The 18,480-nt window shown below is 39.8% G+C and overlaps 1 protein-coding gene across 1 annotated transcript in view; it reads right to left on the reverse strand.

The window, feature by feature from the left end:
* Window positions 1-18,480, reverse strand: part of LOC124874817 (potassium voltage-gated channel subfamily H member 4-like) — a 65,928-nt gene that overhangs the window by 12,331 nt on the left and 35,117 nt on the right. The window contains exons 6-12 of the mRNA XM_047376362.1: window positions 17,511-17,668; window positions 17,139-17,340; window positions 15,732-15,926; window positions 12,119-12,318; window positions 11,715-11,964; window positions 11,404-11,618; window positions 2,581-2,619 (exon numbers count right to left, since the gene is read on the reverse strand). Of these exons, the coding sequence (XP_047232318.1) occupies window positions 2,581-2,619; window positions 11,404-11,618; window positions 11,715-11,964; window positions 12,119-12,318; window positions 15,732-15,926; window positions 17,139-17,340; window positions 17,511-17,668 (1,259 nt within the window). The remainder of the gene's footprint in view (window positions 1-2,580; window positions 2,620-11,403; window positions 11,619-11,714; window positions 11,965-12,118; window positions 12,319-15,731; window positions 15,927-17,138; window positions 17,341-17,510; window positions 17,669-18,480) is intronic.

An 18,480-nucleotide genomic window follows, 5' to 3' on the forward strand; every position in this document is an offset into this window, starting at 1 on the left:
ATTGCTTTACTCGTACTCGTCGTCCTCCGCTTATCCGGGACTGGGTCGCGGGGGCAGCAGACTCAGCAGAGACGCCCAGACGTCCCTCTCCCCAGACACCTCCTCCAGCTCCTCCGGGGGGAGCCCAAGGCGTTCCGGGGCCAGCCGAGAGACATAGTCCCTCCAGTGTGTCCTGGGCCGTCCCCTGGGCCTCCTCCCAGTGGGACGTGCCTGGACCACCTCCCGAGGAAGGCGTCCAGGATACATCCAATATAGATGCCCGAGCCACCTCAACTGGCTCCTCTCGATGTGGCGGAGCAGCGGCTCTACTTCGAGCCCCTCCTGGATGGCCGAGCTCCTCACCCTATCTCTAAGGGAGTGCTCGGCCATCCTACGGAGGAAGCTCATTTCAGCCGCTTGTATCCGGGATCTCGTTCTTTCGGTCATGACCCAAAGTTCATGGCCATAGGTTGAGGGTAGGAACGTAGACCGATCGGTAAATCGAGAGCTTCGCTTTTCGGCTCAGCTCTCTCTTCACCACAACGGACCGGCACATCGCCCCCATTACTGTGGCAGCCGCACCGATCCGTCTGTCGATCTCCCGCTCCATTCTTCCCTCACTCGTGAACAAGACCCCGATATACTTAAACTCCTCCACTTGAGGCAGGAACTCCCCTCCAACCTGAAGAGGACAAGCCACCCTTTTCTGGTCGAGAACCATGGTCTCGGACTTGGAGGAGCTGATCATTGCTTTAATTCTGCTTTTATTTACACTGTCTGTACAATTATTAGGCAATGGGGTGTTACATCATATTTTATGCCTATTTTCCAAATAAAAGCTGTATAAACTTGAATGCTAATTGGATTTAACCATATAGGGTGATGTGTATTTGTGTAATGAGGAAAGGTGCAGTGTTAGGAGAACCACCACCCTTTTCAAGATGTGCATAACAAAGTGGACCAAAAAAGGGTTTGAATGGCTCAAAAGTCTGAAATTTAAAAATGTTGTACTGGAGCAAATGAGAACTCTTAATATTGCTAAGAACCATCAAAGGTTTTGTCACAAATTGTCAACAGGAGGACATGGGATGCATTGGGAAAAGAGACACATTAAGTGTCAAAGATTTGAGAAGAATTCAACGTTAAGCTGCCTGGAACCCATAATCCTGAAGAGCTTTCATATTCCAGAACTGCAACAAAACTGTGGTGCAGATTAGTACAAAGTATTCAGAGACATGGCCAAGGTGACAAAGGCTGAAATCCAACCACCACTGAACAGAACCCATGATCTTTCCAAAAGTATTTGTTCATCTTCCTTCACACACAGTCTTTATCAGTAGGGTTTAGTAGGATGTCAGCCCACCCTTTACAGCTATATCACCTTCAACTCTGCTGGAAAGAGTTTGCTTAAGGGATTTTCTTTTTTTTAACCAGTCTAGCGCAAGCACATTTGTGAGTTCATACACTGATGTTGGATGAGAAGGTCTGGCTCACTGTCTGCTCTAATTCACCAGTCTGTTGAGGTTAGAACTCTGTGGAGACCAGACAGGTTCTTCCATAAAAACCTCACCCATTCAAGTGTTTATGGACTTTGATTTGTGCACTGGTGTGTAGTCATGTTGGAATTGGAAGAGGCTATCGCCAATCTGTTCCCTCAAAGTTGGAGGCATGAAATTAACTAAAATGTCTTGGTATTAACATTTCCTTTCACAGAAACTAATGGACTGAGCCCAACCCCAGAACAAATGCACCACACTATAATCATCCACTCCATCAAACCTTACACTCATCAAAATACAGTCAGACAAGTGCTGTTCTCCTGGCAACTGCCAACCCCAGACTCATCTATTCTCAGAAAGGGACGGAGGATTTATCACATCCATTGCTCTAGAGTCCAGTCGAGGCGTACTTTACACCACAATATCTGACATTTAGCATTGAATTTGTTTATGTATGTTTGGATGCAACTGCTCAGCCATGGAAACCCCTTCCATTAAGCTCTATACATTGTTCTTTTCCTAATGTCAAGACCACTTAAAAGTTGGAGGTCAGTAGCTACTGACTCTGCAGAAAGTTCTTTGCATATTGTGCCAAAGCATTTGTTGACCTCACTCTGATTTTGCAAGGCCTACCACTCTGTAGCCGAGTTGTTTTTCCAGATTGCTCTGTAAATTACTGACCACATTTGAATTTACTGAGGTCCTGAAAGTGACCCAACCTTTCACAAATGCTTGCAGAAGCCTGCATGCTTAAATGTTTGTTTTCGTACACCTGTGCCTTAAAAGAGATGGAAACACCTGAAATAAATGATTTCAAGGGGTGTCTCAAAACCTTTTGGCAATGTAGTGTGAGTTGAAACATCAAAACTGGGCCAAGACATTTCTGAAAACAGATTTTTCATAAGTTATATGGACTGATGAGATGTAAGGTGAGGATGGGTGAAGGATGAGCCCATGGCTGCATGACATTCTCCTAAGAAATGTTTACTTTTTAACATATTCAGGTTTGATGTGTATTAAAAGTTTGGATTAACTGAGAGGACTGTAGTTGTTAAGTATTTAAATAATCCTCAAAAATAGAACTTTTGTACACAGAACTCACATGGGGAAGTCTGGGTGACTTGCAGAATCTGCTGAAGCCCTGCAGTGATAAAAAGAAAGGAGGCAAAAGACAAATTGTAAAACATAGCACTTTTAGTGAATTTGAAAACATTTATTTCAAAACAAAACAAGTTTCCGCGATTCCCATCAATTTCACCTTAAAACCATGCGGCTTAAATGTTAAGCCTTGCTTTTTGATCTGCTGCTTAAAGCAAATTCTCGTTATCATTTGTAAATTTCTATTAAAGGGGACATATCACGCAAAATCCACTTTTTTAGCCTTAAAATGTATTTTGCTGTGTACTTGGAGTCTGTAGGAGTGCAAAAATGTTTAATTTATTCTCCACACGTGCTGTGAAGATATCTTTATATTCTGTTTGGGTCATATATTTCAGTTTGTTCAGTTTTCATCATGATTTGTTTTTCCAACTGTTATGTCACAGTATTTGCTGTGTATTTGCTTTCTCACTGAGATTTTGTAGTCCAAGCTCAAGTATGCCTATGCTGAAAGAGGATAAGTGTCATGGAGTGACATTTTGGACTTGTTGGTTTATTTTGTAATTTTGATTCTCCTTATGGCTCTTTGGTTATTTCTTAAGTTATTGTTTCTATGTTCCCCTCTAGTTTCTCTGTTTACTTTAGTTCATAGTTATTCTAGTTCTTTATTTCCTCCTCTGATTTATTCTCTTGCTTAGTTTGTGTTTTCTGTTTTAGTCCTTTCACCCATCCTCTGCCTTTGTATTTGTTTCACCTGTTCCTTGTCACACCTGTTCCATGTTTCTTTGATTACCTGCCTTTTGTTCCCCTCTCTGTGCTCTGTGTATATTAGTTGTTCTGTTTGTTTAGTTCCTGGCTGGTTCCTTGTTTCTATGTCGGTGATGTCTATGCTTCGTTTATGCTACGTTTCTATGCTACGTTTCTATGTCTATGCTTTGTTCATGCTTCGTTTATGCTACGCTTAGGATACCTATGCTTCGTTTGGACTATGCTATGCCTTGCTATGAGTACCAGCAGGTTTGCGCAAGTTTTGATCTTGTCCTTGTTTCATCCCTGCAGTGTGTTTTGTTACCTTTTGGACTTTTATGAATAAAGTAGGAAGTAACTATGATGCGGCTACCGAGCTCTGTTCTGCGTTTTGGTCCGACCCACAGTCCTTCTCCGACATTAAGTTCAGTTCGGTTGTTGGGTGTATTAACCCACACAATTCATTACACTGTCCCCCAGCATCAGAACCTCTTCAAAGTGCCTGATTAAATTTTATTCTTCATGGAAATCTACCCACATCAGTGGGGAAATTTCTATGTCCCCACATCAAGGTCGAGTGCCTTCAGCAACCTCCGCCAGAATCAAGAAGGATTTGCTGTAAGACTTCATCTGTTTAAGGGGTCAGTTCTTTCTGTCTATGGCAACGACGGACACAGCAAAGCAGAAAGCTGCAAATAACGCTAAAATGACAACAAACTTTATTTTAGACATGAATTTATTGTGTGTTGAAATGACCTCCAGGCCATTGTTTTGACAGCAGTAGCATTGCTCATTCAGCTTATGTTAGTGCTATGTGCTGCTTTTAGCTCCTTGAGGAAAGAACAGTACTGCGTGTTTTTAATAGTTTATTACATTAACAGTTTTGCATTGTTTTTGCCATTTTTGTCTTGTTTCTGTGGCGCTAGATAATACGGGTCAAAGGGGAGCGTTCTTTGACCTGGAGGGGGGTGGGCTGTGAAGTGCCTCAAGCGCATTTAAAGAGACGACACCAAAACGAGTTGTTCTGAGACGCACCTCAGATCAGGGGTAAAACGGAGCCTGTGGTGCTCTGTAACAAGTTCAGACCAATGCGTTGCGGTTTCCCTTTATAGAGACCACAACTGAATGATTTAAGTGTGAACAGGAAGGATTTAAAAGCATGATATGTCCCCTTTAAGAATTTCAGAAAGCTAATGATTATCTTCACCTGTTTTATTGATGTATTTATCTATCTCCCTTTAAGGAATCTGACCTATTTCTGTCACTAATTTTGTTCCTTGCTAGAAACTGAAATTTCCCATTCGCCATTGAGTGCCACTTTAGCTCAATAATGCAAAATCCAATAAGCAGGAGTTCTGAAGATTATCCTCAAAGATAATGAAACCCAGAGTTTTTAGGGCCAATGAGTCACAGAGGAATTATGAACTGATTGCAGTTGGTGTATTAACCGACCCAGATGGTTGTTTTTGTAGGGTTTCTAATCATGTTTTTTAAAAATAATAATCTGAATGAATTTAATACACTTGTAAAACAAATGAGCATGGAGGAGGAAAATTATTAACTATCCACACTGCAGAACTCCAACAAAGGGAAATGAATCCATTTACCGACCTGTTGAACTGCATTTTTGTCAGCACTAGTCTAAGGTTAGTTTGGTTAATCTTTCGGGACGGGACACTGGCACACTTTGTTGGCTCATATATTTTCAGGATGTGATTCAAGTTGGACCTATCATCCAATCATTTTTCCAAACCTAATTGCTTGGAGGTTTTACTCAAAGTTTGTTTTTCCCCTGGTGTGTGGCAGAGTTACTTTTGGCTATTAGGCAATGGGGAAGGTAATTATTTTGCAATGGTGCAGCCTTCTCTAATGTGTGAAAAATGTTTGGCTAGAACTGACACAGACACACCCCACAGCCTGTTGCTGAAGCAATTAGTGCCGACAGGCTCTTTGATGGAAGAAAGCATTAAGTTAATCCTCGAAGCAAACGACTGGGTTTAAAATCAATGATAAAAAGGAAATTTAAGTTTGCTTCACTTTAGATGGCAGTGTGCTATCTCTAAGGCAGTTAAGATAAGGATAAATTAGAAAATCTGAACTTGAGACAACATGGCTTGATAATCTTGCCCATATAAAATATTAGCATCAAATGATTTGACATGAGTGCTATTAGCAATTAATGACACACTGAGGCCACAGAAATCCCATATAGTAAAGTAGTTTTGCATTAACTCTATTGTTGGAGTATTTCTACTCCTTCTCGCATATGATGTGCAAACAATCTTATTTTGGGCATGCAAACCGTTCCATATTAGTATATACAGTACAGACCAAAAGTTTGGACACACCTCATTCAAAGAGTTGTCTTTATTTTCATGACTATGAAAATTGTAGCTTCACACTGAAGGCATCAAAACTATGAATTAACACATGTGGAATTATATACTGAACAAAAACGTGTGAAACAACTGAAAATATGTCTTATATTCTAGGTTCTTCAAAGTATCCACCTTTTGCTTTGATTACTGCTCCGCACACTCTTGGCATTCTGTTGATGAGCTTCAAGAGGTAGTCACCTGAAATGGTTTTCCAACAGTCTTGAAGGAGTTCCCAGAGATGCTTAGCACTTGATGGCCCTTTTGGCTTCACTCTGCGGTCCAGCTCGCCCCAAACCATCTCGATTGGGTTCAGGTCCGGTGACTGTGGAGACCAGGACATCTGGCGCAGCACCCCATCACTCTCCTTCTTGGTCAAATAGCAAATTGGCATTCTGTTGATGAGCTTCAAGAGGTAGTCATCTGAAATGGTTTTCACTTCACAGGTGTGCCCTGTCAGGTTTAATAAGTGGGATTTCAAGCCTTTTAAATGGGGTTGGGACCATCAGTTGTGTTGTGCAGGAGGTGGATACAGTACACAGCTGATAGTCCTACTGAATAGAAAAAAGCAGCTAAGTAAAGAAAAATGAGTGGCCATCATTACTTTAAGAAATGAAGGTCAGTCAGTCTGAACAATTGGGAAAACTTTGAAAGTGTCCCCAAATGCAGTCGCAAAAACCATCAAGCGATACAAAGAAACTGGCTCACATGAGGCCCACCCCAGGAAAGGAAGACCAAGAGTCACTTCTGCTGCGGACGATAAGTTCATCCGAGTCACCAGCCTTAGAAATTGCAGGTTAACAGCAGCTCAGATTAGAGAACAGGTCAATGCCACACAGAGTCCTAGCAGCAGACATATCTCTAGAACAACTGTTAAGAGGAGACTGTGTGAATCAGGCCTTCATGGTAAAATAGCTGCTAGGAAACCACTGCTGAGGACAGGCAACAAGCAGAAGAGACTTGTTTGGGCTAAAGAACACAAGGAATGGACATTAGACCAGTGGAAATCTGTGCTTTGGTCTGATGAGTCTAAGTTTGAGATCTTTGGTTCCAACCACCGTGTCTTTGTGTGGCGCAGAAGAGGTGAACGGATGGACTCTACATGACTGGTTCCCACCGTGAAGCATGGAGGAGGAGGTGTGATGGTGTGGGGGTGCTTTGCTGGTGACACTGTTGGGGATTTATTCAAAATTGAAGGCATACTGAACCAGCATGGCTACCACAACATCTTGCAGCGGCATGCTATTCCATCCGGTTTACGTTTAGTTGGACCATCATTTATTTTTCAATATGACCCCAAACACACCTCCAGGCTGTGTAAGGGCTATTTGACCAAGAAGGAGAGTGATGGGGTGCTGCGCCAGATGACCTGGCCTCCACAGTCACTGGACCTGAACCCAATCGAGATAGTTTGGGTTGAGCTGGACCGCAGAGTGAAGGCAAAAGGGTCAACAAGTGCTAAGCATCTCTGGGAACTCCTTCAAGACTGTTGGAAAACAATTTCAGGTGACTACCTCTTGAAGCTCATCAACAGAATCCCAAGAGTGTGTGGAGCAGTAATCAAAGCAAAAGGTGTCTACTTTGAAGAACCTAGAATATAAGACATATTTTCAGTTGTTTCACACTTTTTTGTTCAGTATATAATTCCACATGTGTTAATTCATAGTTTTGATGCCTTCAGTGTGAAGCTACAATATTCATAGTCATTAAAATAAAGAAAACTCTTTGAATGAGAAGGTGTGTCCAAACTTTTGGTCTCTACTGTATATTTTTACAAAACGGCTCCTGATGTGTGTATTTTCCCAATGCTTAATATATCTATGTCAGAAAATTCAGACTATGTGAAGCAGGGTGGTTAAAAATTAAGCAGAAGGCAGATTTAGTTGCTATTTGGGTATAAACTGTCAGACTTGGAAAATTATTCTTCCTCTCTGTTTTTTAGGTCTGTCTTTCCAACATGACACAGGATGCTGTCTCTCATTTATTGAGGTCTTTCCTTTGGGTGCCTTTCTGAATTATTCAATCCTCATAACTCTTGATTTAACCGCTTCCCCACACTCTAGGACTAGTGACTGCTTAAAGCTTCCTGTGGTGAGATGGTCGTTAATGTTGAGCAAACTTTGATTCATTGCTGGACCCCTGGTGCTGGTATGACCTTCTCAGTCCACAAGGGAAAGCACACTTGACCTTTGCATCCAAAGTTACCATTAAATAAGCAACATTCCTTTGTAATTGACCAAATTATTAAAATCTTTCAACCTGACATAAAGGGTACTTTGACATTTTTAATGTTAGATTTTGTAAAAAGCTTTCATCATCTGAGGCAGAAAGCATTCTTAGTTTGGAGAAACAAAGGGAGGCTCCGACTGCAGAGTCCAGCTAATACTTTGTCAGACAAAGGTCAGTTTAACAGTGAACTCATTCCACTTTAAAACATTAACCATGCATATTGTGGCTCCACAACATAAAATCAGAATCTAACATTAACAGCTTTTCATGCAAATATTTTCTAAACCTTTCATGCTCCTTTTCTTATTCACATAAGTCATTTGCATTGAAAACTGTGATAATTTACACTCAATGATTTTCATTGTGCAACATGCTTTTGCTGAAGTTGTTGGAGTGTCTCTACTCTCACTAGCTTTTAGCTCAACTCACTGTTCAAAACTTTCGTTTCTCCATACTGAGACATTTTTGAGTGCTGCCTACCAGATACTAACTCCTGAAACCCCACTAATAACCCCAATTAATGAAATCATTGCTGGAGTGGATATACCAAACAATTTTAGTGGCCATTTAATTATTTTTGTGTATCCTAATCAAGCCAAAAGCCATGCAGCTATAATCATAGCTAAAAGTGGCTCTGTGTTGATGTAGGTGGGCCATCCTTTTCAGATATTTATTGGTGAAAACACTTATAAACCATTTATCATTTTCCTTCCATTTCACAATTATTAATCCACTTCACTCTACTTTGTCTTGGTCTATCACATAAAATCCCCCAAAGTAAATTGAGTTTTTGGATGTAATTTGACGAAATGGGCGAGATGCAACTCTAGTGTTGTTACACTTGATAAAGCCACAAACATTAGATTTAAATAATTATTCAGAAAAAAATTTACTAGTAGTGCTAAAATCATTACCAGCATCATTTAGCAGCAATGGTTATTTACAAAAAAAAAAAAGATATTTTAAAGCTCACGATTTTAACCTGTGTCAGGGGCAGTTGTAGGTTGATTGACATAAGATGCAATATTGATTTAATTAAATCCAACCATCAGCACTGTAGCAAATTACAGAAATATAATATTATGGACATGACAAAAAGCCCATCTGGCAATAAGGAGTGTTTTACTTTCAGAGAAAAACAAATTAGCAAATTAGCCGTTTTTGGGCATTAGTACACCAATCTCTTTTGGTTGCCACACTTTTTTGATTGCCGTATAACCTTTCAAACAATCACTGGGATTGTGTAGATAACCCAAGGCGACTGTCTGTGTGTGTTATTAGTTTTCGAGATCTGGCAGCTATAAATTTGATCATCCTTTGTTCTGTTGGTTCATAACAAGCTCCGGCTCTGTGCTTGTTATGAACCCTTAGCAGATGGTGTGAGTGAAGACTGTTGCTGATAAACCAGCCAGAGAAGCCTTGGTGAATCAAAATCAACACTGGAAACAGCAAGTAAAATTTGCTCCATTTGTACACAAATGAAATTAAGAAATTAACCTTCTTTATTAATTTTGCATGAAGAGAATTGGTAATGTGCCAGTTTAAAGTTACATTAGGGTGTCAGACTATTAAGCATCATTCAGCTTTTGAACCCCTCATTAATACAACCAAAGCTGTGTCCCTCAGCCTGACTGACAAAAAGACGTCCTCTAATTAGTAAACCCATCACAGATGACTTGCCCTTCCTGTTCCAAAACCACAAAAATCAAAACAAGATGGGGAATAAAACAAAAACTAATGAGCCACAAAATTTTCAAACAATGGGGACAACCAGAGGGGTTCAAGAACCTGAGGAACTAACAGACTGCTAACAAGGACAAGTGTTGAAGGAGAGTTGTCACTTTTGTCAGTCACACACCACAGACATCGTATTGCTAATTTGTATTCGGTTGAAGAACATGCTGGGGAAAAAAAAACTACTGAGCTTTGTTTTTTTTTGTTCTGTATTTCTGTCCATAAATAAAAATAGGCATGGGTCGGTTACTAATAACAAGCTGTACCATGGTTTTAAAAAGTTACGGTTATAAAACCAAAGGTTAAAGTCCTCTTAATCAGGTTTAAACAAAGTAACACAGTGCTCCCCCTTCCACACCTTTTGCAATTAACAATAAACATTTGAAAGCTACTACTAAATTAAAAGCATATTTATTCAAGATTTTGAGAAGTGTATCATAATCAAAAAAATATTTTGGCTCTAATGATCAATGGTCTATTAGCACATGTGGGAAGAGTTGCTCTTCTGTTTTTAAATAAAGGTTTAGATTGTGTTTGTATTTTTCTGTTAATGTTTGATTTAAATGCCTTGATACTTGAATTACCTTCAGAAAAAATCCTGAAAAGTCAGTTAGTTGATCCCTATGAACATAATTACATTTTAAGATAAATGCTAATAGAAAATGTTTGAAGTAATTGTTCTTAGGGTTTTATCCTTATTTAACGGGTTTATTTGCAATGTTTGTATAAAATGTTAAAGGGGATAAAAAGAGGCGTAATTAAGGTTATTATTTTTGAAGACTGGTAAACTGACTAAACTGAACTCCCAACACCTGTTGGAGAGACACTGTTTGACTTTATGCTATGCGGCTGTGGTCTCACAATTTTGAGTTTTCTCTAACAATCAGGTGTTTTTCTTTCATAACAATAACTTTCACTGTGAAAAAGAGACTACATTGGCTGCAGAAAGTCATGTCTGTATCATGTAACCTGTGATGTGCTCATATCCCTAGCTGTATGGGGAAGCTACATTGTTAACACTACACACAAAATTGTGAAGCAGGAGAACAACTTTCTGAAGGTTTTGTCCTCACAGGATTAGCTGAAACAGCACTGAAATATATCACAAGTCAAATTAAAGTCAAACATTAACATGGCGATTTCAGCAAACTGCTCCACATGAGCAGGAGCAAGACCTGAGTTTACTGAGTTACTGAAGAGTGGAGCTCAATGTGTGCAGGCACAAGAATTTGTGTATGTATTGTTGGGAAGAAACACAGTTTGAGATCTATGGCTTGTTCTCATCAGGAGCCCTTAAAAAATAACCTGTTCTCAAAGGACTTAGCCTACTCTTTACCAAATATTACCTAACTGCAGAGGATGTGAATATAACAGATACACAGTGTTAAATTAATACTTATCCCTCACAAGCTTTTTTCCAATCTGCTAAAACTTATTCAGTTATGGAAGGCTTTTCAGTAACTGTTTTGGGATTAAGATGCCAGAATAGAGTCAAAGAGGAGATTTCAGCACCACATTGCATCTCATGAACAGAGAACAGTTAAGCTTTTGAATAAAACTCATGTTTTCACTGTTACCTATACATATATGTGGGATGGTGAGACTTGGAGAATGATAGTTAGGTTGTAGGGGTTAGATATAAGTATGTTAAATATGCATTCAGTATGTTTAGAAGTAAAGAACAAATTTGATTGAACACAAAACAACCACTGTGTGTGTGCCCAGTGAGTGTGTATTAGCACCTCGTCCTGGCTGCCTTCGCGTAGGTTGTAGGTGAGGTTGTTGTGGATGTCGGTGGCGAACACGTTGGCATACTCATGGTAGAGTTCCAGCACCTCTCTCAGGCCACGCACACTAATGTACTGGAGATCACAATAGGTGAGTGCCTTCACATCCGCATTTGTCTTTATCACCTGCTCAGTTCCAGGCAGGTCGGACCCGATTAAGTCCCCTTTTCCTAAAATCCCAAACATTGACAATTACTTCCCTGCTTTAATTCATAGCCAATAAACACTTCAAACATATTTCTTCATCAGTTTGTCATTAAACAAACCTAATATAGCCAGCACCATGCTGTCCTTTAACACCTCCAGGGAACCCGAGCAGACAAAGTAGTTGGCATGCAGAGCGTCACCCTGACGGATCAGGTACTCCCCAGGTACACAGAAAGAGGTCTTAATGTGGAGGGAGAGTGAGCGCAGGCAGCCACGACTGGCCCCCTTAAAAACTGGCAGCTGAAGGATGTCCTTATTCAAATGCATGGCGATGTCGGCCCGGAGCTCATCTGGGAAGTCATGCAGTAGCTGGGGACATTTGATGTAATGAGGTGCAGAGTTGTCGGAATATTTTAGATCAGTTGATGGTATAAAAAGATTGGGAGGGGATTTCACAAAAAAGACATCATTATCTTGAAGTCATTTAAGGACAGCATCATATAAAAACAAAAGAGACTCCTACCTCGTTGGCATCTATGCCATTGTTGACAGACCATGTGGTCTGGAAGTACTCCAGCATCCGCTGTTTAAGCTGCTGGGGCAGACGGTGAACACGGATAAAGTCCTTCAGGTCGTTCATACGCGTATGGTAGAGAGAACGACGTGAGTACATGCGTTGGATGATGGCCGTCACATTACCAAAGACGACAGCGTGCATCAGAGCTGTGATAGATGGGGGCAAAGAGCATAAGAGACAGTAATGAAAATGGTCTGGCTGAGATACACGAACAGGTACACAAATAGTCACTGTTTGGTTGAAGTCAACCATTTCCTTTATATGACACATTAACCACGAGGTAAGCTGGTACACAACAAAATGCAATTCTACAACTTTAGAAATAACAAGTATAACCTAAAGGAAAGTGAAAAAATAGGCACAGAAATTAAAAAAAGACCATAAACAAAACAGAAAAAATACAATCCTCACTGAATCATTTTTTTTTAATGTATGTGTTTTATTATCTTTAGCTTCTTATTTTCCATTTTATGTACAACCAATGATGAGGAAAAACAACTTTTCTTTGTGGGGCTGCATGCATGTTCAGATAGACAGCAAATCCAATAACAGCAGAAAAATGCTTCATGCAAACAGTGGATATAGAAATTATTCCCGCCCTTGTTAAAATGCAAGGATTGTATGGTGTAAAAAACATGAGACTATAAGTAAGTGTAATGTGACATGTATCCTGTGCAATTCAACTAAAAGCAAATTAATTTGTAAGAAACATATATATAAAAAATTAAAAAGCTGTAATAACCTAGCTGGAAAAGTGTGCATACCTTTAAACCGGGGTTGCCCTGATCCAGTCCTTGAGAGCTACTATGCTGCAACCTTTAGATGCATCCCTTCTCAAACAAACCTGAATCTCTTTCCTCATCAGCATGTCATTGACCTTGGCAGAGGCCTTGTGAGTAGTTATTCATTTGATGCAGGTGTGGACATCTCCTGTCCACAGCCCTTAGATTTAATTCTTAACTCAGGCATGACTGTTCGTAAAACTTAATCAGTTTCCATTAAAGTCATTCTTTTGTTGATTTCTATTTATGCCTTGATGCTCAAAAATAAAACCTTTAACTTTCTAGCAGAGACAATAGGTCTAGGTCAGGGGTACCCAAGCCCAGTCCTTGAGAGCTACTATTCTGCAACTATTGGATGTATCGCTTTTCCACTGTATCAGGACAAAATGGCTAATTCTCTCATCCGCCTATCATTCAGTGCTGCAGAGGCCTGGTAACGAGTCAGGTCAGCAAGGATGCACCAAAAAGTTACAGGATTGTAGCTCTCGAGGACTGGATCAGGGCACCCCAGTTCATTCTCAAGAAAAGTAACCCCAGATTATGATGCTGTCTCCACCATATTTCATTGTATGCTCTAACTTTGATGGGCTCAGTTGCTTTTGTGTCAAACGTATCTTTTGAAGTTGTGGTCTCAATGTTCGAGTTGGATTTTATCAGATTGCACAACATTCTCTCACAAGGTTATGGGAGCTTGTCCCCAGGGCTGGATATTTTATTTGGGGGAAAAGGCTTCTGTCTTACAACTGTACTACTCGGTCCACACATATGGACTACACAGCGACCGATGCCCCATGCAGAACACAACCAGTACCTGCTGGAAATATTTGCAGCGGCTTCATCGTCAGGCTCATAGCACCCACCACGACCACTTACAGTCAGAGGAATATCCAGTTTTACTAATGTCACTCTTGTTCCATATTTTCTCCAATTACTCATGGCTGTCATTACTATGCCGTGAGAAAATGTCAAGAAGACGCTACTTGGACAACTGAGCTCTTTTTAGATTAATCAGATTCCTGATATCTGCAGGTATGTACCAAAGAGGCCTGAATGCTGGGTGCTTCAGCAAATTATTCAAGTGTCACTTATACTATCAGGCGGTTGCAGTTTTTTATATATTTTTCTATCAGAAATATTTTGGTTTTTTTCTACTGAATTGTACAGGATAAATGTCTGATTGAAGGTTTTGACCGGATAGTGTGGATTTATTATACCACTGTCTGTCCCTACCTGTGGCAGCATTAGCAAACGTTTGCTATGTTGGCTGTTAATTGCCAGTATTAAACAACACCTTCCAATGAATCAATTTAGAACTGTTTATGTGACTTTCAACTACTTACAAATTGATAATAAAAATGAACTACATGGTTAAGATGGTGAAACTCAATAAACAATCTACTTAGTGTCATAGTCCGAGGTTGTTGTGGAGCAAAGTGCAGAGGCAGGTGGGAAGACGGCATGTCAAGTTGAATGATGATTTATTAAAGTCAAACTCTGGCTTAACAGAAGGCAGGCAGGCTGGTTGTAACAGAGTCCAGGTCTGACAGAGTAACAACGATCAACAAGAAAGTTGACGAAACAAACCAGCGGGGAACTAAGAGAACAGACCAACTAATATACAGAGGGAAATGAGTGTGGAACAATAGGCAGGTAATCAATGGAACAGGAGACAGGTGTGACATGGCAAGCGGGGAGGCTGAAGGACAGGTGAAACTAACTACAAATCTAAACCATGGGAGAAGGGACTAAATAACAAACTCAGAGAAACAGATCTAAGAAAACTATAAAAACCTGGAAAAAAAGAACTAACAAAGTAACCTGAAGACAGGAAGACCCAACTGAAAAGTAAACAAACACAAAACCACAACAAAGTCCAAAATGGCAGATCCTGACACCAAGTCTTTTTTTGATTCCTAAAAGTAATTTTAAACAGCTGCTTTTCAAACTTCCTGTAGTGTCTAGGTGTGCTGCAGTACTTACAATTGCCTATACATAAACAGGAAAAAATTCAGTTGTACCCATTTTTACATCCTAAATCACAGCAATACAGCTAAAACGTTTGTAGAGCCCACCAGCTACCACGGCATCAATAAAATATCTTTCAGACTTTTAAGGTTTAGTAGTAAATAAATTATTAAATCAACTTAATAACAGAATGTATTTTGTTTGACCATCAAATTATTCACCTAACATAATTATTAAATAGAAAAAGCAATAAATTCATTTTGGCAGTCAACTACGGAGTACGTTGTTTTAATACAATAACCCCAATGTGTGGTGAATTTATTTTGCTGTGTGTATAAGAAAGCATGGAAAGTTTTTTATTAATTTACTGATTTATTTGCTGTGATTAACTAATCAACACTCAACATTTAGGGTGCTTTTAAGTTTATCCCCAAAGTAAGCCCACCCTCATCTTAAACCCATCGGTCACTCCTAGAACACACCTTACCGCTGTCTCACTATCCTTGTTAACGTTCTCACTTTCCCATACAGTACCCCAGTTCTTCTGCTGGTATAATTGCTGTGTTTACGTCATCATTCTTACAGGCAGTAAAATAAACCCATGATAATCTGCTGGGCTGTTGCACATATTATTGCCACCTCAGCTGAAATAATCTGTTTCTGAAAGATGGTGATTGCATCAAGCTGCATTTTCTAACCCTGCGAAGCCGTTGGACCCAACTCCAGCTGAATTTATTGGACTGCCATGCAAAAGAGAGACAGATCCATGTCAGGACGCCAGAAAAAGTGTGACAACCTGGTCTCAAACATACCACCAATGAGCATGGTGCAGATGGAGAAGATCTTCTCGGCATCGGTGTTGGCACAGACGTTCCCGAAGCCCACACTGGTCAGGCTGCTGAGGGTGAAGTAGAGAGCAGCGATGTAGGAGCTGCGAACCGTCGGGCCGCCCACTGTGCTGTTGATGTACGGAGTCTCCAGACGTTTGCCCAGCTCATGGAGCCATCCTTGGGAGCAAAGCAAAACAGCTTCAAAAAGCTATCCCTCTCTACGTTGGTCAGTAAAGTGTGAGATGTCAATAAAAGGATGGTGAGCGACGCAAAAATCGTTGTCAGCTCCTGTATATGGATATTTGCCAAAATGAGGATATGAACTGTAATAGCAAGCTGGCATTTTAAAACTGGATGGTTACAACGAGCCAGTTTTGGGTTTTATAAAAATTTGACATAATGAAAATAATCTGGTATTCACCAGGTTCTAAAATTATTCAAATCTCACTTCAAGTTCACAAAACACACAACAGATTCTACACAGTCATCATTTTTTAAAGAAAGACAAAGACAAAAGAGACCCATACATGAAAAACTAACTGAACCAATTATTCAACATTGATAAATCTTTTCTTGTTTGACTTTATTGTTCTTTCACATTGTTGCAGAGGAATTTTTCTCCAACTTTCCTCATAGACTGCTGCTTTATTGCTTCCATGACCTAGTTTGTTCCACGGTTTAAGGGTAAGATTGATGGCCTCTGTTTGGCTCCAGAATACCTTGGTATACAGAAGAGTTCATGTGGACACAGAGACTGGAGTGAACCTATGTTATGTAGCTGCAAAAGAAGCCCAAATCATCACGCCTCTGTCTATCATACCTGACAGTTGATATAAGGTGGGGAAATGCTGTTTGGTTCATCCAGAAGCAACTTTTCAAACGTAACCACTCCTAGCTCCAATTCTACTTACATGAAACTTAACAATTTAACATGCTAAGTGAGGCATTGTGTGTTTTTGCACTGTTGAGTTCACCTTATAGTTTTAATAATAGTAATAATAATAGTAATAATAATAAATAATGAGGAGGAGGACAGAATGGTCTGGTAGTAAAGAAATGTACAGGTGGCTGTGCAAATAATATCAAAAGATTAGAGAAAGAATATAAAATCCTACAAGTTTTTATTAGGTCTTTCTTAACACAAAGTCCTGCAAAGATGTCTCTCTACTGTTTTATTAGCTTTTGATCTGTTTTAAGACATTTGTCCACCCAGTAGGTGGCAAAACTATTCATAACAAAGCGGGGACAAAACAGTTATCAACTCGCTGTATTGCAAGGAGTGTTTTATGGCATATGTTGGATTTTCAGTAGGGAGAAAAAATATTAAATTAGTGAAAACTCAAAAAAACTTCAGAGTTGATTATTTAAACGTTTGCTTCTCAGGCTTACCTATTTCCCAGGTTTCATTGGTTTCTATTTCTTTGCGACCAATCATATACCAGATGCAGGCCATCCAGTGCGCCAGCAGGGCGAACACAGACATCAATAAGGTCAGCACCATGGCGCTGTACTGAGAGTAACGATCAAGCTTCTGAAGAAGTCGAAGGAGACGTAGAAGACGGACCGTCTTCAGCAGGTGGACTAAAGAGGTCTAAACAGAGGATAAAAAAAAAAAAGTCTGTCTCTGTTCAATGTCATTTGTGTTCATAAAAACTTGATTAAATCACTTGGTTAAGCTAAATTTACCATAGAAGGACCGGCAAGGGTTAACTACAGCATTCTGGAGAAGAGCAATGCTGAAAATGCGTTTGTAATACTTACCACTGTGATGTTGAAGGCATAGAGTAGGTCAAAGGGCAAGGCAGCAACCAGGTCCACAAAGAACCAAGTGGTGACATAGTGAATGCAAATGGAATGTGCCGCATACACCACCTGACCCGACTGGCTCACATAGGTGGTACGAAAGTTCAGGATAATATCTGAAATTACAAAGTTGTATGGTAGGGAACCTCACCCTAGTACTGAACGACATGTCATGGTGATTGTTAAAACATTCATAGAAGTCACAGGAGACACATAAAAATCAAACTGGAGCCTATCACAGCCAATATAAAATCATAACCTGCATGCAGCAAAAATCACAAAAAATTACAATCTTTTCTACCCGTTCAACAAAAATGTGAGCATCCAATATTTTCTATTAAACAAAGCAACCAGATTTTTTGCAGAAATGGATAATGGTAATACAGTGGTAATAGTAGATCCAAAACTTAAAAAGGGTTTTGCATTATTTAAAGAAAGACATCCAGTTTTCTATTTCTCCTGGGCTCAATTAAGAAAAAAAAAACAAAAAAACATTTATTGTCCTCTCAGTAATAAAAACAGGATTTAGGTCACTCTTTCTTGGAAAATGCTTGCTGTATTTAGCTAAGTTTAATGAATTAATTAAAAACAGACATGGGTGCACCAAAGTCTGCACTAAATAAAAATCAATGGATAGATGCAGTTATATTTAATATGAAATTAAAAAGAAAGCACACAGCATGGTCAACAAATAATCAATACTTTGTGTTGTTTGTCAGTAGTAATTTTACCCTAATGAAAAATATAAGGTCTCCATCTGCATCTACCACCTGTGCAGCCGGGTCAAATTTTTATCATTCTTGAATAGCAGTTGGGGCCAAACAAAATCAATCCAGGGGCCATAAATGACCCCCAGGTTTAAAGGCTTCCATGTGAATCAGGAATATGTTTTAGGCAGATTTTCCGACCTAACAAGCACTCACTTGGA

This window comes from Girardinichthys multiradiatus, chromosome 10, assembly GCF_021462225.1.
Source record: "Girardinichthys multiradiatus isolate DD_20200921_A chromosome 10, DD_fGirMul_XY1, whole genome shotgun sequence".
Classification (NCBI taxonomy): Eukaryota; Metazoa; Chordata; class Actinopteri; order Cyprinodontiformes; family Goodeidae; genus Girardinichthys; species Girardinichthys multiradiatus.